Here is a 26,944-nt window from a genome sequence, read left to right as displayed (position 1 = left end):
CGGTGCAACATAGGACTTGGCTATAGAGCTGCAAATAAAATGTTTGTAAGTGTGTTGTAAAGTGAATTATACAAATTAGATGGTGATGGTGAGCTATGGCAAATTCAATATATTTTTCAAAATGTTAAAAAAAAGCATTTTCAGAGTGTTTTTTATGTATCTAAATTCCACCATAGACCTTTATCTTCCCGACTCCAATTCTTCCTTCTGCCTACCAGCAAACTATGAACAGTATGAATGATACACTATTGTCAGGGACTCAGCGGGAGCGCAGGGAGGAGAGGAGATGGAGAGCGAGGGGGAGCAATCCGAGGGCAGCGTAGGAGAATATGACAGCAGCCCGATAGATTCCATGAGCCTCTCCAGCGAATCGGAAGATTCACAGAAGGGGGCGCCGATGGGCAGGGCAAGGGGCGACCCAAGGGGGACACCCCAGAAGCAAGGGGCCAGCGGGGACTCCCAGAGCAGCAGTTGGAAATCAGGACCAGCTTCCCCACCAGAGCGTAGTGGGGGGGAGGAGTCCCAGGTGTCAGAGCCCACATATGCACCACCAGCGAGAGAAGATGAGTCAGGGTTGACCACGCCTCCATCGGAGAGCGAGTTAACGGTCAAGAGGAAAGTTGCAGGCTGGGCGCGCGCGCCAAGTTCAAATGTACAGGCGAGCGGCACAGAAGGTAGCCCGGATAGGGAACCAGGTCCTAAAGCCCGCCGGAAGGAGGGGCAAGAATCGTCAGGGTCAGCGTCAGAGGAGTCCAGGAAGGATGAAACCCTAGCGGGCAGGAGGGCCCAGAGGAGAAAGGAACTTAGGAAGAGGTGGAGCAAGGCGAGAGTCTTAAACTGGTGTGGAAGGGGAGGAGACTCAGACGGGACTTCGCCGGTCTAAGGTCGAGACGTAGAGCTGCACGCTGCGGCTTTAAAATGGAAACTGAACCTCAATAAAGACTTTTGTACATAACTACAGCCTAGTGTTGGTCCTCTGTGAGCTGGGACCTGGAGGCAGCTCTGACAGTAAGTCCCGTCTCTTTCAAAGAACCTCGCAACGTGAGAGGACGCAGCGAGGGGCGAAGATTGTTGCTTCGCGAGCTCACAAAAGCAGCACAAGATGACTACAGAAGAACGACTGGCAGCTTTGCAAGACGCCGTGGGACAACTTAACGCAGAAATACGAGCGGCAAGGAGGAGAGAAGAGGAATCAGATGCTGTCTGCAAGGATCTGCAAACCAGGTTGGAAATGTTGACTAAACAGGGGCCACGGGCGCCAAATCAGAGGGGATCGGGCTTGGGAAAAGAGGGGGGAGCCTTGTGTCGCATTTCGATGGGAGTCTGCAGCAATATCCTAACTTCAGAGCAGACGTAGTTTTTGCGCTAAAGTTGCTGGAGAAGGACTTTAGAGATGAGCAGGAGAAAGTAGGCTTCATACTAACGCATCTCCATGGAGAAGCTAAAGCGTGGTTGCGCAATCTGTGGAGAGATAATGATCCAGCCCTCCAAAACGCAAAAGCCTTCATTAAGGCAATGGACGATTGTTTTTTATCGGAGATAGATGTGGATGTCGCTAGAAAAGAGATTCACGGTTTGAAACAAGGCAGAGCCACTGTAAGGCAATATCATTCCCGCTTTTTTGCATTGGTCAACGCGCTGGGATGGGAAAAAGACTCAGCGTCCGTCAGGAACCTGTTCTGGGAGGGGCTGAACGGGGCTGTGAAAGACGAAATCGCAAGGGGGGAGAGACCACGGAGCACTCAAGAAGTGGTCCAGAAGGCGCTGACGATTGGTGTGCGGCTAGAAGAACGTCCCTGGAGCAAAGATGAAGGGCGTTGGGGACGCACGCCAGCAAGGGCACCTCCTTTCTTTCCCAGAGACTCAGCGCGCGCTCAATCCACGCCTCCACTGGGAGGGGGAGAGGAGCCGATGGAGATAGGTGGTGCCAAGGCTCAGTCAGCAACCAGAGCCCTAGCGCCAGGAGCAGCCAAAGTGAAGCCTCCTAGAGGGAACAGGAAGTGTTACATCTGCGACAGTGCTCAGCATATGGCAAAAGAGTGCCCCCAGAGGCTCCACAAGCACAATGCAGCCTCAGCAAAAGTAACAGAAGCAGTTCAGCAGAGAGAACCACAGCAGGGAAACGACGAAGTCTGGCTGGAAGCAGAGCCACTGGGGCCCAGCCAGACGAGTCAGTGAAGCAGTCCCCAGGAATCTTACAGCCCACAGACCCCCTCCCGCCCAAACCAGTGGTGCAGCTCACCGCAACACTCCAGCTTCCCAATGGGCTCACCATGGAAGTCCCTATTACCATTGACTCTGGTAGCAATGCAGACTTTATAGGAGTGGATTTCATCAAGCAGCATAGCATAGCGCTCCTGCCTGCCACGATGCCCCTGAAAGTAGTGACAGTCGATGGAAGAGAATTGCTGGGGGGACAGGTGGTACAGCAAACGCCGCCAATGGTGATGCGAATTGGAAATCACCGCGAAGTCATCAGCTTCAATGTCACCCAACTGTCAGACACGCCCATAGTGTTGGGCATGAGCTGGTTGGACAGGCACAGCCCGGCATTGGCATGGTACCAGCGTAAATTGACCTTCTGCTCCTCCTACTGCGCAGAACATTGCATCATGACTAACCAGGAGGACGAGGGGCAAGAGGATGACCCACAGCCACAACTGGGCATGCTGCAAGCGGTACCCGACAAGTACAAGGCGTTTTTGGAGGTCTTCTGCGAGAAGGAAGCGGACAAGCTGCCTCCCCACAGACCCTACGACTGCAAGATTGACCTCCTGCCGGGGGCAACGCTGCCGACCGGAAAACTGTACTCCATGTCTGAAGACGAACTGCAAGAGCTCAGGGAGTTCATAGATCACAATTTGAAGCGGGGATTCATCCGAGAATCCAAAGCAGTGGGGGGCAGTCCTGTGTTCTTTGTGAAGAAAAAAGACACGCCCCAAAAGAGGCTAGTAGTTGATTTCAGAATCTTAAACTCGAAAACCAAGCCCACGGCTTTCCCAATGCCCAAGATCGACGACTTGCTCGCGACGGTGAGGAAGGGACGCATCTTCACCAAGTTGGATCTACGAGGGGCGTACAATCTTATACGCATGCGGGAGGGCGACGAGTGGAAGACGGCCATGTTCACGCCCTTGGGCACCTATGAGTATAGGGTTATGCCCTTCGGTTTACAAAATGGCTCCCACTGCTTCCAAGCCTTCATGCATCACGTGTTAGCGGGGCTCCTCTACAAGAAGTGCGTCTGCTTCCTGGACGACATTCTGATCTTCTCGGAATCGCAGGAGGCTCACGAGAGAGATGTCAAGGAAGTCCTGCAAAGACTACAGGAGCACAGGCTTTACGCCAAACTGGAGAAATGCCAGTTCGACATGACGGAGGTGGATTTCCTGGGCTACAAGCTGTCCGACAAGGGAATCGCCATGGACAGCGCCAAGGTACGATCAGTACTGGACTGGAAAAGCCTGCGCAATCGGAAGGAGGTCCAGAGGTTTGTCGGCTTTGCTAACTTTTATCGCAAGTTCATCAAGGGTTTCGCTATGCAGACGGCGGCCATCACGGACACCCTCAGCTCCAAGAAGAAGTTCATCTGGACAGAGCAGGCGGAGCAGTCTTTTCAGAAACTCAAGCGTCTTTTCGCTTCCGAGGAACAACTGCTGCATGTGAACCCCAGCAGACCCATGAGGGTGGAGACGGATGCCTCCGACAGAGCCGTGGGGGCAGTCCTGTTGCAGCAAGACCCGCAAGGGGATTGGAGGCCATGTGCTTTCTACTCCAGGAAACTCAGCAAGTCGGAGCAGAACTACACCATCTGGGACAGAGAGTTGCTGGCCATTCATGCAGCCTCCAAGGCGTGGCGGCACTTCCTCATCGGAGCCAAACACACGGTGCAAGTTCGCACGGACCATAAGAACCTGGAGTACTGGCGCACGGCGCGGTTCCTGAACCAGAGACACATCCGCTGGGTGGAGTTCTTTGCGGATTTCGACTTCAGGATAGAATATATCCCCGGAGACAACAACATCATGGCTGATGCGCTATCCAGGAAGCCGCAGTATCTGGAGGAAGCAGCACCGGTAGCGGCCAAACACATTTTCGCACCCAAGGCGTGGGCATGCGCTTCAGCCACCGTAGACGTGGAAGCAATACGGCGCGAGCTGCGAACAAATTCCTTCGCACGATCCAAGATGGAGGAGGAGCGCAGCGGCACGGCGAAGGACGACGAGTTCCAGATACGCGACGGACTGCTCCTCCGCAAGGGGGCCATCTACGTGCCAGGAGATGAACTCCGCGCGACAGTACTGCAACAGCTACACGACGCACCCAGCGCCGGACATTTCGGCAAGGACAAGACGGTGGAATTAGTAGCCAGAGACTTTTGGTGGCCCAAGATGCGGGGAGAAGTCGCGGATTACGTCACGAGGTGCGACACATGCCAAAGGGCCAAGCCAGTACACAGACCGCCGGCGGGACTGTTAGAACCGCTACAGACCCCGTCCGAACCGTGGGAGAGGGTGGCCTTGGACTTTGTCACTGACCTGCCCAGCTCGAGGGGCAAAACAGCAGTACTCGTGGTAGTCGACATGTTCACCAAGATGGCGCACTTCATTCCTTGCGCGAAGGTGGCCACAGCGGAACAGACAGCTAAGCTGTTCATAGACCACGTGTTCAAGGTGCACGGCCTGCCACGGTCTATCCTGTCCGACCGGGGGCGCCAGTTCATCTCGAGTTTCTGGCAGAAGCTGATGGGAATCCTGAACGTCAAGGTCAACCTAGCGTCGGCAAGACACCCGCAGACCAACGGACAAGCGGAGAGGGTCAACGCCATCATGCAGCAGTACCTGAGATGCTACGCCAACCAGCAGCCCTCGACCTGGGTGGACTACCTGCCCCTGGCCGAGTTTGCCTACAACAACACACAACACGTGTCCACGGGGGTGACACCGTTTTTCGCCAACAACGGGCGACATCCCAGGACCTTCCCGGGCTTAGAGAAAGAGGGGGAGGGGGAGCCGCAGGGAGCAGAGGCATTGGCAGAGGAGTTACAGGAGGTCCATGAACAGCTCCGTAGGCAGTTAGACCTAGCAAAACACGTATACAAGATGCAAGCAGACAAACACAGAAGAGTGGGGGAGGACATACGGGTAGGGGACTGGGTCTGGTTAGCGGCCCAGGCAGTGCCGGCCAGATCCTTAGCTAAGAAGAAGCTAGGACACAAGCAGCTAGGCCCTTACCTAGTCGAGGCACAGATCAACCCAGTGGCCTTCCGTTTGACACTACCGGAGGGTTCCAGAATGCACCCGGTCTTTCATAGATCGGTGCTAACGCCCTACAAAGCACCTCACAGGTTTCAGGAGCCAGGGACAGCTCCCAGTCCGCTTAGAGACGCACCCATGACGGGGGGTCGCCGAGGGCGGGGCCACTCAACGAGGTGACGGAGATTTTGGACTCGAGATGGGGGGAAGAGGGGGTCGAATATCTCATCGCAAGGGAAGGTGCCCCGGCCAGCGCCAACAGCTGGGTGCCGTACTATGCGGTGGAGGAGCACTACCTCAAAGACGAGTTCCATGCACTTTTCCCACACAGGCCCATGCCGGAGGATTATTTTGACGAATATCTTTTCACCCCCACACTCTCAGCCAGTACGTTTCAGGGGTTCTCCTCGGCTGAGGAGACGGTTCCAGAGACTACCTCGCCGGAGGGGTCGATCTCAGACTTGGGTGCGGAACGCTCTTATTGGTGGGACACTCAACCCGAGGAGGAGTGGCGCAGGAGACTGCTCAGAAGGCCCTGGCATGCAGACTCCCCAGAGGAAATGGGGGAACAAGGGGGCATGGATGGGTTGGGGGAGGACCCTGGGTTCGAGCACACCAGCAACGAGATGGAAGCGGAGGAGAGCGACGTCGATGTACCCATCACGGACTGGCAGCATGCCAGGGGGGAAGAACTGTATCCGGCATGCACCCCCACAGCATTGGAGCACCCGGAACCCACGCCAGAAGAGGGGGAGGGGGGAAGGGGGGGCTTCAAGGGGGGGATGGATGTCAGGGACTCAGCGGGAGCGCAGGGAGGAGAGGAGATGGAGAGCGAGGGGGAGCAATCCGAGGGCAGCGTAGGAGAATATGACAGCAGCCCGATAGATTCCATGAGCCTCTCCAGCGAATCGGAAGATTCACAGAAGGGGGCGCCGATGGGCAGGGCAAGGGGCGACCCAAGGGGGACACCCCAGAAGCAAGGGGCCAGCGGGGACTCCCAGAGCAGCAGTTGGAAATCAGGACCAGCTTCCCCACCAGAGCGTAGTGGGGGGGAGGAGTCCCAGGTGTCAGAGCCCACATATGCACCACCAGCGAGAGAAGATGAGTCAGGGTTGACCACGCCTCCATCGGAGAGCGAGTTAACGGTCAAGAGGAAAGTTGCAGGCTGGGCGCGCGCGCCAAGTTCAAATGTACAGGCGAGCGGCACAGAAGGTAGCCCGGATAGGGAACCAGGTCCTAAAGCCCGCCGGAAGGAGGGGCAAGAATCGTCAGGGTCAGCGTCAGAGGAGTCCAGGAAGGATGAAACCCTAGCGGGCAGGAGGGCCCAGAGGAGAAAGGAACTTAGGAAGAGGTGGAGCAAGGCGAGAGTCTTAAACTGGTGTGGAAGGGGAGGAGACTCAGATGGGACTTCGCCGGTCTAAGGTCGAGACGTAGAGCTGCACGCTGCGGCTTTAAAATGGAAACTGAACCTCAATAAAGACTTTTGTACATAACTACAGCCTAGCGTTGGTCCTCTGTGAGCTGGGACCTGGAGGCAGCTCTGACAAATGTTTAAAAAAAGCATTTTCAGAGTCTTTTTTATGTATCTAAATTCCACCATAGACCTTTATCTTCCCGACTCCAATTCTTCCTTCTGCCTACCAGCAAACTATGAACAGTATGAATGATACACTATATTAGTCACTTTCACAGCAAACCCATTTCTTTCAGTGGGTTTGCGTATTGCTCATTAATTGAAAGTGAGCCCAACTCATTTTAGAGTGCTCATGAGCTGCGCTTTAAGAATTGTTGACCAAACTTCACTGTCGATTCATCCTGGAACCAGCCATGGTTGCTCCAGATTATGGGGGTAATGAGACGCTCTTATTGTGACTTTTCTTCTTTGGACTCCCCCATGTGACAAATTCGTATTTTAAATTTTTTATTTTAGTTCAGCGCTCAGCTCTTTTCTCAAGTTGAAGCTCCTGAGCTGATGGAGGGATGTACTTCTGTCTATGTACTGCACATGTAGGGAAATGCATGTACATTAAGTCCACAGCCTGTTGTGTTGCACGCATTGCAGTTCTATGGGCAAATTTTGTATTGCTGATAACATAGTGGAGGATAGTCAATATTTTCTATCTTTACAAGTGACTGAAACCCTTCATCTTTCTTTCAGTTCAAACAAATTTGTTTTATCTTGCTATACTTCACCATTTTTCATCCACGTTTCTCAACAGGTGGATAATCTCTTGGATAACATCAGTGAAAAATCCATCCAGCTATTGGCTCTGAGAAGTGCAGAGCTGCAGCAGTGCGAGTCTTTGGGAGACAGGATACTGCAGTCCTCTAAGCAGTTCCAAAGGGTTTCCTTAAGAACCACAAAGAAGCATAAACGGAAAAACATGTGTTTTCCGTGTAAATGCTGTTGCTAATATCCTTCTTTTTCTTTCTTTTGAAAATATTACTCAAGCTGAAAGTGAGCCACTTGCTGGGACTCTTCTAACAGCTGATTAACCATCTCAGAAAGGTCAAAGTAGATTAAGATTTGATGCTACTGTCAAAGCCAGCAGCGATTCATGTTTTTGCTATTTCTTCCTTTTGTTGGCCTCCATATTTCTCAAGAGCCAATGGAGTGCGCCTCCGGGGGGAAAGTCAAACTGAAGTGACCTCCCTGGGGTGCAAGCCTAGGCAGAGTGTATGGAGGTCCACGGCTGCCCAGACAAAAGGCTCTTGGCCTCGCTGTTGTGGTCCAAAGTTTCTCTATTTCACAGCTTCAGTAAGCTGAGCTCAGAAGGCAAGAGTGTTCCTTTGTTTATTGCCAACACCTCAAACGGCAACACACGCAAGATATATTTACGAGTTATGCTTTAAGTGTGACCTGTTGGCTTTTGTGGTGACTAGAACATACATTACTCAACACTGGAAATCAAACAGAATCACCTAACATTGCAGAACGGATTAAAATAATATGGGATATACTGTTCCTCAAAAAACTTGACCTCTTACTTGAAATGTAACTCTCAAAATGACGTTATATACCGTATTTTTCGCCCCATAGGACGCACTGGCCCATAGGACGCACCTAGTTTTTTGGGGGGGAAATAAAGGGGAAAAAAATTATTTCCCCTCCAGGTGCGCTGTGCTAATCCCAAAGCTTGGGGCATGCAGAGCTCAGCGTGCCCCAAGCTTCTGGGTCCCGGCAAGGTCTCCGCTAGCCATGGGAGAGCCACGCGGCTCTCCCACGGCTAGCGGAGCGCTGCGCTAATCCCGAAGCTTGGGGCATGCGGAGCTCAGCGCGCCCCAAGCTTCCGGGTGCTGGCAAGGTCTCCGCTAGCCATGGGAGAGCACTCGGCTCTCCCACGGCTAGCAGAGCGCTGCACTAATCCCGAACCTTGGGGCGTACGGAGCTCAGTGTGCCCCAAGCTTCTGGGTGCTGGCAAGGTCTCCGCTAGCCGTGGGAGAGCTGGGTCTCCCACGGCTAGCGGATAGCTTCCTGAAGCCTGGAGAGTGAGATGAGTCAGTGTGCACTGACCCCCCTCGCTCTCCAGGCTTCAGTGAAAGCCTGCATTCGCCCCATAGGATGCACACACATTTCCCCTTCATTTTTGGAGGGGAAAAAGTGCGTCCTATAGGGCGAAAAATACGGTAGATATTCACGGGTTTTTGGAAATATCGCAATGCTACTCAACCTTATATCATTTTTTCTATGTTATATTTAAATTTATAGCAATGTGAGCTAAGGTGACATCAAATAAGTGACCACTATAAGGTCATGCTCCTGTATTATATTTTATGTGTTTTCCTTCCTCTTCTTTTTGTTGTTTGTAAATAGCTGTACTGATGTGCTAACATTAATATGGAGATTTTAATAAAACTGAATAAGAAAAAGACAGAAAAGAGCTCAAAGCCTAAAGTAGTATTTTAATTCCAGAATACAAATGCAATGTGAATCTAAGACTAAGTATGTAATACCAAGTATTTATTGTATTAAAAAGACATTTCAAACATTAAGTCAAATGCATTCCAATGGAAATACAATCTAGTTTCTCAGGAGACCAAAAGAAAAAAAAAAGTATCCATTGGCTTCCAGGCTTTGGAGCTATATCCAGGGTCTGTCTATTGTTTATCTGCAGATACCATCGGTGTATCTGAGGCATCTTCTGCTTCTGAAAGCTTCTCATCATCTGAAATAAATATTGTGCTTGTTGTTTAAAAACATTCACTTTAAAATGAACATAGAAAAAGTCATGCCCTATTATTTTGAGTGCTACTGGGTTGAATTTGAAAAGGTAAGTAGACATATTGAAGCTTATGATGAAATTTAGGGGAGGTCAGGAATTTGGCAAGCTGAGTGTATGAGGGAAGGAGCAACAATAAACCTGAACCCACGCAGTAAGGAAAGTAAGTCATGCCTTTATATACTGAATTAACTTACTTTCCAGTGTTTGCTGAAGTTCATGGATGGTGCTCAGAAGTACATGGAACTGCTTTCGTCTCAACTCCAGCTAAAAGAAAACAAAAACAAAATCTGAAGCATATGAAATATTTCTTTTGGATTCTCTCTGTTCTACATCAATGAATCATCATCTAAGTAAATGTATATGGGTGAAGCCACAAAAATGTCAACCTACAGACCCAATTTTCATATAGTTAACATGTTCTATATAATTTTAAAGATAATTTGCCAAAGCTGAATTTTCAAAATGGCATTTTACACATGAGTAAAGCAACCAGAAGCATGGGATGCCCAATGACTCAGATTTACTCTATTCCCCCCTCCCCAAAGTTCAGTTAAAGACCTTTCCAAGAAAACAGACAATAGGTTAATGACCCTTTACTGTATTGATAGTTTTTGCTTGCTCGTTTGGTACATTGACAGGAAATTTTATGTTAGGAACAAAATCCAAGGAAATTAGGACAACACCACTTACTTGAGTGCATTACGTTTGTCACATAAACACATACTTTCCCCCAATGAAAATCTATGTTTTAACATTATTTTCTTCTTCAAGGTTCTCAGCATGAAGAAAGTATGATATTACCCGCAATGTATTTTAAATGCAACATTTCTTGTAGCCTATGTTATGGTTTAGTAAAGTACAGAATTTATATTTCTCTACTAGGCCCCCACTCTATTTCTTGAAGCATGTAAAAGCTTCTACCAGCTTCCCTTCACATCCATGGAGGAGGTAGCCCAGTCCTGATTGGCTCTCCCTAGCTAGGCTGAATAGGTTGGCTTATCTAGAACAGGCATAGGGAACCTTTTTGGCCCCAAAGGCCCGATTCTTATCAGGATCTGCCTTGCAGGCCAAATTTGACATGTGGGCAGGGCTAAAATATTAGTGAAAGCACAAAATATTTTGTTAAAAAAGCTTGTAAATGTTACATGGGTACGGGTACGGGTACAGAATTACCCATACAGGGTACGGGTACGGAGTTACATATACAGTATTTCATTGTAAAATAATAAGAAGAAAAAATCAGCAAAACTTACTTTGTCTTCTACATTTTCTTTGATATGGGAGAGATGCTGAAGTTCTTTTCCCAGAGCTTCTAACTGCCTGAGAACAGATTTAGCATATTGCCATTGAAGACACCTTATCTTTTTTTTGCACTATTTATTAATTAATAATTCCATTTATAACTCAATTTTAACAATTTATATTATGCTCTTCAATTGCCCAGTGGTTCCCAGAGCAACTTACACAAATAATAACAAGTATACGAAAGCACTTGCACTTAAAACAGTGCAAAACGATGTGAGATAGAGGAGTCATTTTTAAGATGCCCGGGAAGTAAAAAGAAACTGAGAAGAAAGCAAACCCTCACCAGGCATGACTTTGGGAACCACATTCTGAAGGGCACCACAACTGAGATGGACCTGTCTCCTACCATCAGCTCCACCTCTGCTTGTGGTGTTGGCAGCCTAGAAATACTACAAGGGCACATTTGTGTGGGAGAAGCTACCTAGGTTCCAAGTCACTTAGAATAATTCAAACCAGCAGACAGAATTGTGCCAGGGAAGATGTCCAACAGGCATGGAGAAATCCCAGAAACATCACCTTTACAGAAAAAGCACAGTCTAATTCTGCTGCCTTGAATGAACACCGAAATGCAGTGTTAACTGGACTATGCCACTCTGCATGATCGCAGTGACTGTAATTAGAATTACTTACTAAATCTAGGCATATTCTGTACAGGTGAACATTTTGTGTGAGTTTCTGTGGTGCCCTTTCAAATAATACCACCATATTGTTTTAATTTCAGTGACTGCTAGCTTTCAGATGCTCTGATAAAGTATTATTACAGTTTCATTTCAGGTGTTAGACCCATACTTACTTGAGTGTTTCATGCCTATCCGGATGATGCTGTATTACTTTAGCCAAAGCATCATATTCTGAAAGAATAAAAGATTATAAGCATCATATCTAACTTTATTCCAGTTTCACAAAGTAAGAGTGTAATTTCACTAATTTTTAAATTTTTGTTTATAACTTGGCCCATTCTCAAACTTTCAGACTAGAAACAATTAAAAGCATAAGAAATATAATTAAAACAATATAACTGGGATGACAGGTGAATGAATGCTCTGTTGTTTGGCATATGCACAGCTTCAACCTTAACTCCGTACCAAACATCTCAATGTTTGCCCATGTGATGATGATGATGATGATGATAATTTTATTGTTTAGACCATGCCCATCTGGCTGGGTTTCCCCAGCCACTCTGGGCGGTTTCCAGCAAAATATAAAAAAATAATAACCTATCAGACATTAAAAACTTCCCTGAACAGGGCTGCCTTCAGATGTGATACTGGCTTGCCCACTTCTTTTCCAGTCTCCCTTCTGAAAAGAAATCTTCCTAGTTCATAACACTCATTCACCAGAGGGATGGGTATGATGTCTCTACTCCTTTCACCCGTTCCTCTAGCTTACAATCACGGGATCCACACCACCCTCTCTCACATAGGGGAGACATGTTTTAACCCATCTATTAGTACAGATTTCCAGCAAACCAGAATGACAAACACAGGATTGAAACATGGATTGCGATCATGATTTGTGGGAAACCACACTTCGAGTAAGACATTATTTCCACTCATGTCACAAGGAAATGCAACAAAAGGGCAGGCACTTTATGCTTTAAGTTCAAGTCTAAGGAGTGACTGACAGCATAGGCAATATTTATTTCTAAACGAGATCTTTCATAACAAGTGAAAATAATCATGGCAAGTTAGAGAAGGCTTGTCATATGCATCAAATCACTAATGTTACATGCCCCTTCATATAAAACTAGCAATTACTAACTGCAAAATAAATAGTTACCTTGGCGATTTTTTCGTATTCTTTTTGCCTGAAGAATCTGCTTTTTGCACTCTGCAATTTTCTCATGTGCGGCAGCTATGTTATTTTCTTCCAGAAGAATAAAATAAAAAAACAATTTGACACAAATCTATAAATGTCACAATGCCTATTTATTAAAATTCAAAAACTTGTACTGTTAAGTGGCAACATTACATAAAACATCTGGCTTTCAGGTTTCATCTCTAGTCATTGTGAATAGGTCCATAAATCACAATACATTGTGTATTCTAATACTGTAATTACTGTCAGAGTGCTCAGAATGCAGATCTTCTGAAATAAATATTTCTGTAGATATACCAGACAAATAAAAGATCCATTTCTAGTACGCTCCATGAAATCTGATCTGTTTACTGGCCAATTTTTTTGACGTGGAGCTAGGATTATTATTCATTTTATTTAAAATATTTCTATGACACTCTATAGCCACGTTCTCAGGGAAACTTACAAGGAGGTAAGAGATTTGTAAATAAAACAAATGAATAGCAAAACATACAAAAGCAGCACCATGTAGCAGTGCCAGAATAATCATAATCTGAAATGGAATACAGTGGTACCTCGGGTTAAGTACTTAATTCGTTATGGAGGTCCATTCTTAACCTGAAACTGTTCTTAAGCTGAAGCACCACTTTAGCTAATGGGGCCTCCCGCTGCCGCCGGAGCGATTTCTGTTCTCATCCTGAAGCAAAATTCTTAACCCGAGGTACTATTTCTGGGTTAGCGGAGTCTGTAATCTGAAGCATATGTAACCTGAAGCGTATGTAACCCGAGGTACCACTGTAGATTGAAAGGCCATGGAAAACAAAGAAGCATTTGCCTGGTGCTGAAATGACATTAAAGCAGCTGCCCATGGAGGGGGGCATTTCATAGCCAGGATGCCACCACTGAAAAGGCCAATTACTTCCAGCATCTCCTCCAGCAGGTGCTTCTTGAGAAAGCTTCAGAAGATCTTAGGTTTGGGAAGACACATGTGGAGAGAGGGGATTCTTCAGGTACCCTAGTCCTAAGCCTTGAAGGTCTTAAAAGGTCAAAACCAGCACTCCGCCTTGGGCTCTGAAATGGACTGGGAGCTCAGAAATGGAAGCTGGCAAAGCAGTGGTCTGATACGGTCATATTTCCCAGTCCCAGTTACTAATCTTGGAGCTTACAGAGGTTTCAAGACAGTCTTCCGTGGCAGTCCCACATGCAACACCTTGCAGTAGTCCAAATGAGAGGTTACCAAGGCAGGGATAATGGAAGCCAGGTTATCCCCGTCCAGGTAGGATCATAACAGGTGCAGCAGCCTAAGTTGCTAAATGGCAATTAGAGACAACATGAGTTTTCAGCAGGTTGGACTGATTTAAATCAATGCTTTAATTCAAGCTTCCTATTGGTACTTCTTCTAAACAAGTGTGCAAATCTGACCACTAAATCATGCTAAGTTGCATGCTTTACAACCAGCCCTTGCATCTATTAGTCACATTGCATTTATTTTTTCCATACTTCCCTGTTTTACCTATAGAGGGAATGTCTTTTAAAAGTATTCCCCTATAGGGACTTTCTTATGACCGGCTCCCATGACAGTTTGTGAGGTTAACAGTTCAATCCTGTCCATGTTTACTCAAAAGTGCTTCAGTTTGCCTCGGCCCAGCCTTACAAAAAAGAAGCAAACAAAAATGAACTCACAGTGACTGATATGCTATTTTTATCAGATCCGTGTTTGACAGGAAAAGGGTAAATATTCACATTTAAGAAATTATCAAACTGATTCTTCATTTACAAAGCAAGCCTCCTTCAGCACTACGTCTGGTGGGACACATTGACTCTGCTTAGTGATTATCTGCAGGGCTAAGACAGCCTTGTGAATAAGCTCACAGAAATCACTGACTTCCTAGGGACTGGCAGAGGAGGGATGGCTGGATGAGAACTCCATCCCTCCTCCACCAGCCCGCTCACTCACCTGTTTGCATATCCTCTATGGCTATCAGGCCTGTGCTTAAATACAAAGGTGGGCTAACATGCATATTAAACAAAAACTTTTTTTAAAAAAATATTTTATCCACCCTTGTCTCCAATAGCAAGGAGGAATCAAGATGCCCTCCGGACTATGTACCTGAGCATTCAGAGTACCATTGGGGAACTTGTAGCTCTCCACATGTCAACTGACAAGAACTCCTCTATCTGCTCCAGCCAGCACAACCAGTGGTCAAGGATAATGAGAGTTTAAGTCCAACAACATCTGGAGGGTCACAGGTTTACCCCCCAATCCCACAGGAGTGCAACCCTCTTCAGGACAGGGAGAATACCACCCATCTGAGTAGATGAACCACCTGCTAACCATACCTCTGCCTTATCTCGACTGAGCTGGCAGTTTCAGGTTTCAATTTATAAAATGGAAAGAACTGCACTGTGGCAAGAATGGATTGCTTTTTGCGTAATTATATTATATAAAACAATTATATCACCATTGTTTATTTTATGATGACAATATTCAGTTGGAAATCCAGTATTTACCTATATCTTTGTAGATTTTTTCGTAGTTCTCCATTTCTCTGAGGTTCATATCATATACAAGCAAGGTTTTCCCCATTGAAAATTCACACTGTGACAGAGTGCTCAGCATGCGTTGGTACTGGGTGTAGCTGAAAAGGTATGCATTTCAATAATTTAATATCTCATGGACATACAATGATTCTCGGGAGCTCAATGCTGAATTGAAGCCTGATGCAAATCAATACAAATTAATGTTTTTTGTGTATTTAAGGGCTCCCACAGCTACTTTCAAAGCTACCTGCTCTTAGTGGTGTTTTTCTGGCATTTATAATCACCATAATAGAGTCACTATATAAAAAAGAACATTTGTTGTAAAGCTGATCCCTTACACTCCTAATATATGTGTCTATTATTACAGCTATCAAATTGTCATTCTGTAAATGCTCAGGTTAACTGATATCAATTAGTTGCAAGGAGGGAATGCATGCAAAAGGAGGAGGTAGGCTTCCTTTAACCAACATCTGAGCAATGCAGAATAGTCAGGAGGAGAAGGGGGATGCCAAGAAGACGTAAAACAGCTGCCTAAATCATTGTATTGGCTATTAATAAGGGTAAAACAGGCATTGCACAGTATTCTTCTGTGTAATCCTTTAGACTAAAGTTTACACAAAGGCAAGATGCAGCCATTGGTTCTGTTCTAAAAGGGCGAGGTGAGGCTGAGGAGACCAACTTAACCCCACTTACCTGCTAGTAAGCCCCATTGGATTCTACAGGATTTACTTCAGTGTATGCACGGTTAAGGTTGAGGCCTTAGTTATTGAAAAGCCCAGAGCAGGTGCTATAGATGTATTAATTTAAACAATGTGAAGCAGCACCCCCAACATCAGTCTGTTATTGGGGGGGGAGGGGGGAAATCCACATTTCTAACTAAGTTCCCTAATTGCTGCTAGTATCAGCTTCAAAACAGCAAGGAAAGCTGATTTTTACGGTAATCAAACTGTATACCTTAAACTGTTTACTTCAGACATAAATGGGGCCACAGTAAATAGTCTGAGGTTTAAATGCTCCTAGAATCTCAACCTTAAGGGAAATAAGTAGAGCTAATAAAAAGATGATAGCAGTCCTTGAGCACTGTGCGAAATGCAAATGTATTTAAATTGAACAGTGTAAGTGATTAAAATCTGGATGAGAAATCAGCAACAAAAAGCTCATTACATCACTTGACAGACCTAAGATGTTTATACTACTAATTCTAAATGGATTTGCACTGCTTGTACTTCTAGAAGTGTGAATACAACTTCCTGATGCAGAATCCTTGGGCTTGTGGAAGTATTCATCAATGATAAATAATAATTACTAAAATTAATTTTACATACTATCCTGTCCTTTGCCCTTTGTACTATATCTATTACTTATGTATGGATCACGATTCGTCAGAAAGAGTCCAGGGCACTGTACACCAAACATATAAACAAAATTCAACTAAACAAAAAACATATATACACTAAAAAAGGCAACAAACAAATTAAAACAGAATGCACATATTGCTGATGTGGTGGACACCTCTTATTTATCGAAGCATGAAGGCCTTGACAAAGAGAAATGTTTCCCCTTGGCATCTGTAACCCAACAACATGGGAGACCACCACACCTCTAAGGGGAGATCAGTCCAGAGTCAGAATATCCTTCCACACATCCTTTTTCCACAAAAGTCTGGTACTTCGGAGCACTTTGGAAAAATTGCTATAGTCCAGTATAGAAATACTTTTTCTGATAAAACCATTCCATCTCAAGCAAAGCTTGTTTCAGACCAATGTTGCCTGCCTGCACCATCATATTTTAGCATCTGAGTGATAGCCTTGGAAGCAATAATGCTTGAAGCAATAATACCACATCCAGCCCACATGGAATGGATGGCATAGATGGATGGCACTGGGAAAAGTTATCCTGTCATTCACTTTTTCTTGAAAGAAGAGATGAATTCCAATGCTAAACAGAAAGAACATACAGCCTTCCAGAGCTGTATAAACGGGATAAAAAGAATACAAAGGCTTGCTTTAAAGGAGCATGAGTGTGTATCCTTGATGCTGTTTGCCTTTACAAAAAAAAACAAAATAAGGGAGCAATCCTACACACAAGAAACTGGCATGAAGCAAATTGGTGCAAATTAAGCTGATATAAAATTATACCAAACTCCTTTCAGCAGCAGGCCTCCTGCTGGCTGAGCTGGTTTGAGCAAAAGAAAAACAAACCTTGTAGGTACACCACCCTTTTGCCAGCTTAATTTAGCCTGGATGAGGGAGTTAAGAGGGCATAGCCAGACCGTGCCAGAAATGTCGCAGGCTCAGCTAGAGATCCGCTGGATCCTAACCCGCTCATCCTGGCAGATCTTGCTGTAGGATGCTCCCCAAAGCGTTAAGAAAGAAAAAAAATTAATCTCCCAAGTGTCACCCAATGACAATATTGTACAATCAACATTTGTATTACATTGTAGCATTGATGTTACAATCAGTACTCAAGGTGCCTGCAACACTCACAACAGCCAACATTCGGCATGGCAACTGCATTGCAATGGCTCCGTTATCTGGAGGCAGAATTGCATTTTCCCAAATAATAATAAAATCAAGCAAGCCTAATGTGAGGAATGTGGTAGGCCTGCACCAAAAGCACAGCTCTGAAGGAAGTCATCTGGACGGCACACAACACAGCTATGCATTTACTTTACTAAAAGGATTGTGTTTGAAGACTCTCATAGTGTTTTTGTTTAAGGCAGTGGCGTAGCGTGGGGGGTGCATGGGGGGCCGGCCGCACCGGGCGCAACATCTGGGGTTAGGGCAAATCCACGGGTTAGGGGGCGCAAATCCACGGGTTAGGGGGCGCAAATCCACGGGTTAGGGGACGCAAATTACTTGCCTTGCCCCGGGTGCTGACAACCCACGCTACGCCACTGGTTTAAGGTCAGTTGATCAATACATCTTTCCAGGGCAAACGATTTCGCCCATTTCATACTGATCACCAGCTGCTATAAAACCCAGCTGCCAAAATCATTCCCACTATTAGAGTGGGTGTTCAACAGAATATACTTGAAATTGACAAGTAATTAAAGAACTGATGTATCATAGCTGGATTTCAATTGTTTACACTTCACTATAGTATTTAGACTGTTTAAATATTTGTTTTCCCAAAAGACACTTTCAAACTCTGAAATTTGGATGCAGTCGTACCTTGGAAGTCAAACGGAATCCGTTCTGGAAGTCCATTCAACTTCCAAAATGTTTGGAAACCAAGGTGCAGCTTCTGATTGGCTGCAGGAAACTCCTGCAGCCAACTGGAAGCTGCAGAAGCCACATCGGACGTTCGGGTTCCAAAGAATGTTCGCAAACTGGAACACTCACTTCCGAGTTTGCGGCATTTGGGAGCCAAAATGTTCGGGATCCAAGGTACGACTGCATAATGTTGCTACCAACATCTGCCACTGAACACAATTCCCACATGATATTAAAACTAAAAGCTTTTATTTATGCAGAACTGGTGTTTGATGACCTGCTCCCACTTTCTATTTTATAGGTAAGACAGAAATACCCTTCTTCATGAGATCCGGAGTTGCACCACTTGATGAAACTCTTCACCAACAAATTAATTCGTCTGTCGTCGCCAGCACCATCTCCGTCAATCAATAGTCGTTTGCGAATAACTTCATCTAAGGCAGAAGCAATAATTTAAAATGAGCAACAATGATATGTTGGTTATTGTCACAGAAAGTAGCCATTTGATAAGGCAACTGCCCAGATCCTAAAACTGTTTACTTAAAAGTAAATCCTGGTTCCAGTGGGTTTCCTTAGTGAAAGTATGTATTAGGGTGAGGGGGTCTGTAAGTATATTTTGTTATCCGAAGTGCCATCCCATAGGATTACACTGGACTATTTAATTATTAGTTGATTTCATACAGTGTTTAGTCCTGAGAGACAATTCATGGATGGATTTCAAGCAACACAGATGAGGTATTTCAACACAATCCTACACATGTGAACTCAGAAATAAGACCTAGTGATTTGAATGGTGCCTATTCCCACATAAGTGAGTACAGGATTATAGCCTGAGACTCACACAAATGTGGCAATATATTATAAATTAATAGGGTTGTTGTTTTTCTAATGCAAAGAAATTTTTTATCCTCATTACAGGTATAAACTTATGAAGGTGGAATTAGGAGGGGAAATGGTCAAGAAATGTTTATCTCACCACAGAAATAAGTTCTGAAGCCAGAGGGTGTGTGAACGACAGGAGGTACACTGTATATAATAAGGAGGATAGCTAAATGGCCACAGCGTCAGGTCGTAAGCTTATCATTACTGACTTGGTTGTCAAAAACATATCAAGGGGGGGGGGGCTACAGAAGAGGAAGAAGGCTATGTTGCAAAAACAAACATACATACATTCATACAAAACCTGGAACTGAGCCAGGGGGGGGGGGGACACACACAATGCACCATTGGCCTCTTACAACTAACTATTCTTTTAAATCACTACCATGGGACGCAAACACAAGATGTGGGGCGAGAGGCCCTGTTACAGAAAAGGGTCATTATCTGCGGCTCACACTGTGCCCCTCGAGCGCATGTACCGAGCATACACACATGTTTTTAGCATTTGCCGTGAGGTCAAAATCCACACAGACCTATCCTATGCAATAAAATTCCAGTTCCTAATTTCTGGGAAGGCGAGATCTCTAGATCCTATAACACAACAATACACACAGTTAAGCATCTTCCCCCACATTCTCCCTCTGAGCCCTCACCCCTTTCCCCCTCTGTGCCCCTTTCTCACCAAGGGCTTCCCGCCCTGGGGGTGGGGGCATAAGGCAAGATGCAGTGTGGAAAGATGCAAGTCTTCCCCGGCGCAAGGGCCGCTGCACATCGGGGCTCCCCAAATTTATTTTGGATTGGCAGCACCTGCGGCTCTGACGGTCGCCATGTGCTCAGTTGTAGGCAAACTCGCCCACCACCTCCATGCATCTTCAAGAGGGGAGGCTGGGTTGGGTTGAGGGCGAAGAGGCAGGGGCGGGGGCAGACGGGGGTCTCGCTGGCGAGGATTTAAAATGTGATGGAGGGGGGAGAGTGAGAGGAATCAGCATTATTATTATTATTATTATTATTATTATTATTAGGGGGAGGGGGGGATCCCGCGCACGTGAAATAAAGGCTTCGCGAGGCCCCTCGCTCAGGAGGCTGGTGGGCGAGATCGGGCTTCTTGGGCGGGCAGAGAGGAGCGGCGGCGGCGGCGGCGGCTGAGGGAAGCCGGATTGCCAAGGCCTGGGGAAAGCGAGCGCGGCGGCGGCGGCGAAGACCGGGCCCGTCCGAGGCGGCAGCGCCGCGGGGGAGAGGACCGCGAAGAGGCCGCCCCCGGTGCCGGGCCAACGCCGCGGGGTCGCTCGGCCAGCCATCCAGCCTCTTACCATCGGTGACGGCGCCCATGGCGGCGGGCGGCTGATGCAGGCGGCGAGCGAGCGAGCGAGCGAGCGAGGTGGGTCCGGCTCAGGCGGCCGCTTCCCACAATGCAGCGGCGGCGGCAGCAGCAGCAGCAGCAGCGACGGCAGCCGGGTAAGCGGCGGCCATGGAGTGGGAGGAGGTGGCGTCGTCGTCGTCGTCGTCGTCGCTGGCGGGGGCGGCCGGGGCCTGAGGAGCAGCGAGGCGGGAGAGCTTTCGGGGCAGCGGGCGGGCGGGCGGGCGGGGTGGTGGGTGGCTGGGCCGGCCGGCCGGCCAGGAAGGGGCGAGCGAGCGAGCAGGCCTGGCACGGGCGGGCAGCCGAGCGCGGGCGGCAGCGGCGGCGGCGGCGGCGCAGGAGCCCCCGACCCGCGGGCCCCGGCCTCCAGCAGCACCTCAGCAGGGCTGCTTCCCCGCCAGGTGAGGGCGAGGCAGGCGGTGGGGTGGGGGTGGGTGGGGTGGGCGAGGGGATGTGGCTCCAGCCTCCACCCCTCAGCCACGCTGCCCAGGGTCGTGGCCTGCTTGTTGGCCAGCAGCCACCTAACCTTTGGTGACCTTTGCGCAGCCACCCCAGCACTGCCACAACAACCGTGGGCGCAGCACCCACAGAACCGCCAAAGACCTGGGGCCGTCGTCACCTGTGTCTCCTTCATGACACCCGCTGCCCCCCTGCGCTGCCCCACTTTTTCCTTCCACAGCCTCACTAGATCCGGCCTCCGTGGTCGCCACCGTGCTGTCACCACCGCCAGGACAGGTGTCATGCTGTCATTTCCGCCGCAATGCCCTGCACTGTTGCGCCGTGGTGTCCTGGCTTCTTTGGACAGTCTCATTGCCACCCCCCTTGCTTACTGTCTCTTTTCTAGCGTCGTCCGTCGACCCCATTATTGCCATGCTGGTTTTATAGTCCGCCGCTGATACTGTCACAGCTGCTGTATAAAAATTGCTGCCATATGTCCTTTGGTGATACCGTTCCATTGGGTTTTCCCATAGTACCGCCATCTTCTTTGCCGCTGTTACCACAGCTTCTCTTGCCTCCCCACTCATCACTTCATCAGCTTGTCTCTGCCATTACAACTTTCCTTGTGGCACCATCATTGCAGTTGCTTCCCTTGTTTCTTTCATATCTCCCGTATCGCTTTGTTCCCGTGTTTTCTCTAGGTCAGGTTTGACAACTCTTCTATTTCTCTTCACGCTATTGGAGAACCACCACTTACCAGAATGGTACATACGTTAAGAATGCTTGATGTTGCCACCATTCCTTTTGTCTTTTGCCTTTTTGGTCATCCTTGCCATTGATCTCATTACCATACAAGAAGCCCATCCATACTCATTACTCCTTTTGCTGGTGTTTATGGCATTTTCCTTTCCAGCTCATAATTGTTGTGGCATCTGTTTTCCTTATTATTGCTTCTGAAATGTTTTGCATTGTTATTGTGGCCTTTGTTAGCACGGTTGACTTTCTTGATTTCATGCTTCTTAGATCTGCAAATATTTTGGGGAAACCATTTATTTCCCATTGCTTTATCTGAAATTACTATCACAAGCTCCACTTAAATTCTTTTTGTCATTGATTTTGATGTAATCATAGAATTGTAGAGTTGGAAGGGACTCCAAGGGTCAATTAGTCTAACCCCCTACAATGCAGGAATCTCAGCTAAAGCATCCATGTCTGTGATTTTCACTATTACAGTACTAAAGTAGTTGTTTCTGCTCTCTTTGACATTCTTCCAACAGTGATAATTATGTCATTCTGAGCTCCTTTGATTAGAATATCTCTTGCCCTGATCCATTTGTGAAGCCATACAGTAGATTTTGTGTTTGCTCGTGTTAGTCTTAGCTTTTGGCATTGTTGTTTGATACATCACTATTGCAGTTTTTCTTTTCTACTTCCCTTGTGCATGTTTGCTACATTTGATTCTGTTGCCGTCATGGTACACGTTGATGGATCATAATGCTTGGTCAAGCTCCTATTATCACTCTATAACAACTGAGGAGCAACAGTGCCATACTATTGGTAAATTCAAACAATAGGAGAGTATTTGACCACAAAATTATTCTTCCTCTTGTTTGTTGTCCTGAGGGAAGTCGGAGCATGTCAAACTGACAAGATAGCTCAGTGGCAGGATATCTTTAACTCACTCCATTGAATACAGCCCTCTTGCATTGGTTGTGTTCTTAAGCTGAAAGCAGTCTAAAGTACGTCTGGATTCTGAAATTCACTTTTCTGTATTCAGATTTTGGGCTAATACTAAACACGAACTGTCAGACACAGAACCTTGGATGTCAGATGTTCAGTTTTGGCTATCTGATTACACATGGTTAGTGGCTAATCCACATCAGGAACTGTATCAGTAAATTCTTGTGTGAATTTGGAAGAAGAGTGACTTAGTGTAAGCATAGCTGCTTTCATATTTATACCGGTCTTTAGGACTTCACTTACTGTTTCCCGACAATTTAAGTATCAGCTGCTGACAGTGGAATGAGGAATGGTGTTCATGCTGAGAGGTGTAAGGAAAAGAAGCAGAGGTATATTTTGTTTTAGTTGTGTTCTTATTGGTCTCCCTGTTCTTCAGAGCAACTGCCTCTGGACCCAGTCAAAGCTCCTGCTGTGGTTTAGAGGTGAGAATGTGGGGGAGAGAGAGTGAGTTATGGTAATGTATGGAAAGAAAAAAGAAATTAAAGGAGTAGTGAAGCTACAGAAGGCACTGTAGGGTGCTGTAGTCTGTAGGAGGACAGACCCTGAAAACTGCAGTGATGTTAGTGAAAGCTGTAGGCCTATAGAACCACAGGCTTTGATATTGCAGAGATCATGAGCTGTACCATATGGGATCTATTTATTTTTTCAGGCAAAACATGTCTCAAATGTTTGAATGTCTGGCCAGCATGTTTCATCTTCTTTTTCAGTAATTCCATTTCTCAGTTTCTTCCTTACATTGTAAAATGCATTAATCCATTTCTCACATAGTCAGAATATTTGTTTTCCTTTGCAGGGCCTTTATTTTATTTTGACAGTATCAATAAATGATTTACAATATTCTGAACAATGATCTGTAGAACATGAAGGTGCAATAGTTTCTAATTTGTCCTGCTTTGAATGTGAACTGGCTTACGGATTCATTTTGAACTTGAAGATAACCTCTGGTAGAAACAGGAAATGTTTTACAAGATTAGTCCAGTGGTTTGGTCAATCTTATATGCCCTTGTGCTCATTGAAATTTTACTAGCCATCACAAGTATGTTCTAAGCTGCAAATGTAAAACTGCTTCTTAATTTGCAGATCTCATTAGGACAAAGAGAGCTCAGTAGTGTTGGGGTTATATTTTAGGGTTTCAGCTTTTAGCAAATTGTTCAGAGGGAAATTGCATCCTAACCCCCCAAAATCATCTGTAGTTTCGTATATGCTATCCTTTTGAGAGGTGACAATATGAAAACTTGGAAGGATAGATTATATTACAAACACATTGCTTTGGTGTATCTAAACAATGCATATTTTGTGAGTCAGCACTGAAATCCAGTCCGAAGTGGCAATTTCCCTATTGATTACTGCAGAGACCCTTAAGTAATTTACTTCAGAGAGTCCTGTTTACTTCAGTTAGGGCTGCTGTGCATCAAACTTTCAGGGTTAAGACCCAAAGTCCCCATCTACACATTTACTTCTTATCAAACACCATCTGATTCAATATTTATGCTTGCTAATACAGATTAGAATCATAGGGTTGGAGGGGACCTTTTAGGTTATCTTGTTCAACTCCTGCTTGATACAGGAATTGCCATTTCATCTTGACTACAAACTGGGAGCAGGGCAAAATGCAACCTTATCTTTCCTGGAAGCCTAGCCATCCTGATTGTAACAATTTCCGGAAGAGTATATCTGTGTTGTTTTTTGTTGCAAGAGACTTAAGGATTGTATTGACTCTTAGCTGGTAACACTGAATATTTTCTTCTTCCTGTGACGATGTGGAACAACTGATTTGCTTAAATGAGCTGCATTGGTTTTATTAAGCCAATTCTTTGCCCTTATAGACACCTCTGGTGTGGTGTACCTTAAACACTCCAATTGTGTAGTGCATTATCAGCATGATGTGGGCTACTTAATATATTTTGGATAGCAGATACTGCCTCTAGTTCTTTCTGTTTGAATTAGACAGGTTGAGCATTATGTGATTCAGGATGGTACTGGCTTAGATTGTCAGCCTTCCGCTCTACCCGTGACAGTGTTGTTGTATAATAGGCAAAAAATTCCACAGGTGAGGTGCATTTCCATGCTTTTGAATTTTGTTTTGTTTTTCTGCAGCAGCCCAGAAAAAAGTGGGAAGCCCTAACAGAAGCACTAAAAGAAATGCATATTCTGCGTAAATGATTGCAGGAAAAATACAAATGTAGAGGGGGAGATATAATTGCAAAGCAATTGAGGAGTTCCTTAGTCTTAACTATGAATTCTGCCTACTTTCAGTTCCATTCTTAGCCAGTGTTAATCACAGAGATGCAGTATAAATGGGGCCACATTTGGAGAAGGGGACAGCCCCTAAGTGAGTAGTCATATTTCTGGTGTATTACCTGCCAATACTTGATGTAAATCGCTAGTTGCCTGTGGCAAGTAATGAACAATCTTTAAGCTGGGAAAGTCCACAAACATTTATCCTTCTTCCTTGTAAGTGATTAACAAATGATTAACACTGATACATGTATGTGATTAGGCAGGCAAGAAAAATAAGTATGTATTTTGGATTTCAATTCTGTAATCATTCTTTTAATATGTCCCCATTACAATGTGAGTTGGTTGATTTTTATTTATAACACCCACCCACCCACCCACTGCTTTTTGTAATAACTGCCTTTGAAATCCCAACAAAATAGAATAATATAATAGCAAATAAGAATAGTATCATTAAAACATTGTTAACAGTGGCAAATACTGAGCAGGAGCCAAAACCAATCTCAAAACCCTTAAAAGCCTGGGGAAACATCATCAACCAAAAGTTTCTACTTATCATCTAATATAAATCTGATTTGATGCCAAGAGAGTAAATAAGGGGGCAGAATTCCAGCAGTGAGATGTCACCACCTAAAAGACCCTCTCTCTGATAGGACACGATCATATCACCTCAAATGAGGTAATTAGAGATGATCTGCAAATGATAGTCAGGTTGTTATAACGTGTTCATCACCCCAGTTTAAACCATGGAAACCGTTTTTAGTTCCAGGAATATGAGATGTAAGAACGACACATATTTCAGTACATAGTAACTACATTATTCCCAACATATTAGTTGTGGTAGGCCTTCCCAATCTTTGTGTGTGACTTCGGAGCAGGCTTAAGTTCTAGTTCTCACTTTGGAAGTTTAGCCCCCTGTGTACATATTGAAGTTGCATTAATCTGAGTCACACCATTGATTCATGTACCTGTACAACACACTCAAGCTAGTATTGACTCCCCAGAGTCATAGATGGAGGTCTTCCCCAGCCTTGTTCCCTGATATCCTTGTAGCTGGAGAAGCAGAGATTGAAATAATAGATGTAGAAGGGAAATAACTAAGCAAAATCAAAATGATAACCTCAACTAGAACGTTGTATCCTAATAGAAAACCCTACATAGAAATATTCAGCCTGTCATCTGTCCCTGTAATTTTTCTGTTTAAAGATTCCTTGGTAGTAAGCTGCACTTTTATATATACTTAACCTGAGAATAAAACCCCTTGAACTCATAGGTGTTTCTGAGCAGACATGCTTCAGATTGCTATGTTAACTTGCTAAATGTTGTTCTTCCTGAGCAACTGGTCATACTTTTCAGAACACTCATTTGTAAGTTAGACAGGAAGAACACAGATCCTCATCCTGAAGATGGACATATTGAATTGCAGTAGCTGATAGGAGAAGCTTCATCATGCTGCTAGGTTTCCCCCTAACTGTTTTATGTCTCAGGGACAACCTTTACTTGAAATGGAATTTGCCACTGCCTGTGTTCAACCTCTGATAATTTGTTTGAAAATGATGTGTTTTGCTTGGCAAGTTTCCTCTTTTTATCTGCAGTCCCCTATCAGGCCTCCATTAAGTATGTTCAACTGATTCTGCTTCTCCCTCCCTTGTCTGTTGCCATTAAGTGGGACCCAAATATTTACCTTGCAGGGAAAGGAGGGTTGATTATACATGGGATCTTAGTCACAATACTGGATGGTTGATCTTGAGACAACTGTCAGGTGACTGCAGAGGAAGAAAGTTCAGAGGATAGCTGCTTTACCACATAGTGTCTCTTTTAGTTTGATAACTAGGTTCTTCACTGGCAGGTTAGCCTAGAGTATGTGCTGAGAGGCTGCAGGAGCCTCTGCTTTGGTCATATGATGCCTAAGAAATGTTTCACATAAATATTGTGGTCTCATTTTGGTCCCCAACC

General features: G+C 45.8%; 3 protein-coding genes across 7 annotated transcripts in view; 2 read left to right on the top strand and 1 right to left on the bottom strand.

Moving 5' to 3' along the window:
* Positions 1–26,944, top strand: part of LOC307208953 (uncharacterized protein C3orf49) — a 330,680-nt gene that overhangs the window by 7,039 nt on the left and 296,697 nt on the right. For 2 of the 3 annotated variants that reach the window (XM_079964007.1, XM_079964006.1), the window contains one exon: positions 7,475–8,267. In XM_079964007.1, coding sequence (XP_079820133.1) covers positions 7,475–7,669 — 195 coding nt within the window. In that variant the 3' untranslated portion in view covers positions 7,670–8,267. Of the gene's footprint in view, positions 1–7,474; positions 8,268–26,944 lie in introns of those variants that run through there. The other variant, XR_013835273.1, reaches the window with a different exon arrangement.
* THOC7 (THO complex subunit 7) lies at positions 9,139–20,669 on the bottom strand. 2 transcript variants are annotated; one of them, XM_079964120.1, is made up of 8 exons: positions 20,526–20,669; positions 18,653–18,770; positions 15,092–15,219; positions 12,563–12,649; positions 11,577–11,634; positions 10,732–10,798; positions 9,673–9,742; positions 9,139–9,421 (listed from the first exon to the last, which is right to left on the bottom strand). In XM_079964120.1, the coding sequence occupies exons 1-8, from the start codon at positions 20,542–20,544 to the stop codon at positions 9,354–9,356; spliced, it is 615 nt and encodes a 204-aa protein (XP_079820246.1). In that variant the 5' UTR covers positions 20,545–20,669; the 3' UTR covers positions 9,139–9,353. The 2 variants fall into 2 exon arrangements, with proteins under 2 accessions (XP_079820246.1, XP_079820245.1); XM_079964119.1 differs by lacking the exon at positions 20,526–20,669 and adding an exon at positions 19,898–20,049.
* Positions 20,573–26,944, top strand: part of ATXN7 (ataxin 7) — a 93,578-nt gene continuing 87,206 nt past the window's right edge. The window contains exon 1 of one of the 2 annotated variants that reach the window (XM_079959921.1): positions 20,573–20,670. The gene's annotated coding sequence lies outside the window, so the exon portion shown is untranslated. Of the gene's footprint in view, positions 20,671–20,872; positions 20,974–26,944 lie in introns of those variants that run through there. The other variant, XM_079959920.1, reaches the window with a different exon arrangement.

This window comes from Podarcis cretensis, assembly GCF_951804945.1.
Source record: "Podarcis cretensis genome assembly, chromosome: 2".
Classification (NCBI taxonomy): Eukaryota; Metazoa; Chordata; class Lepidosauria; order Squamata; family Lacertidae; genus Podarcis; species Podarcis cretensis.
This window is presented reverse-complemented; position numbering and strand designations above follow the sequence as displayed.

Bases quoted from the DNA above. Each gene is read 5' to 3' on its own strand.
- THOC7 (XM_079964119.1), bottom strand. From the start codon at position 19,928: ATGCCCCCACCCCCAGGGCGGGAAGCCCTTG. The intron at 12,650-15,091 runs GTAAATACTGGA...TTCTTCTGGAAG, and splicing joins AAAAATCTACAAAGATATAG to AAAATAACATAGCTGCCGCA. The intron at 10,799-11,576 runs GTAAGTATGGGT...ATCTGTTCTCAG, and splicing joins GATAGGCATGAAACACTCAA to GCAGTTAGAAGCTCTGGGAA.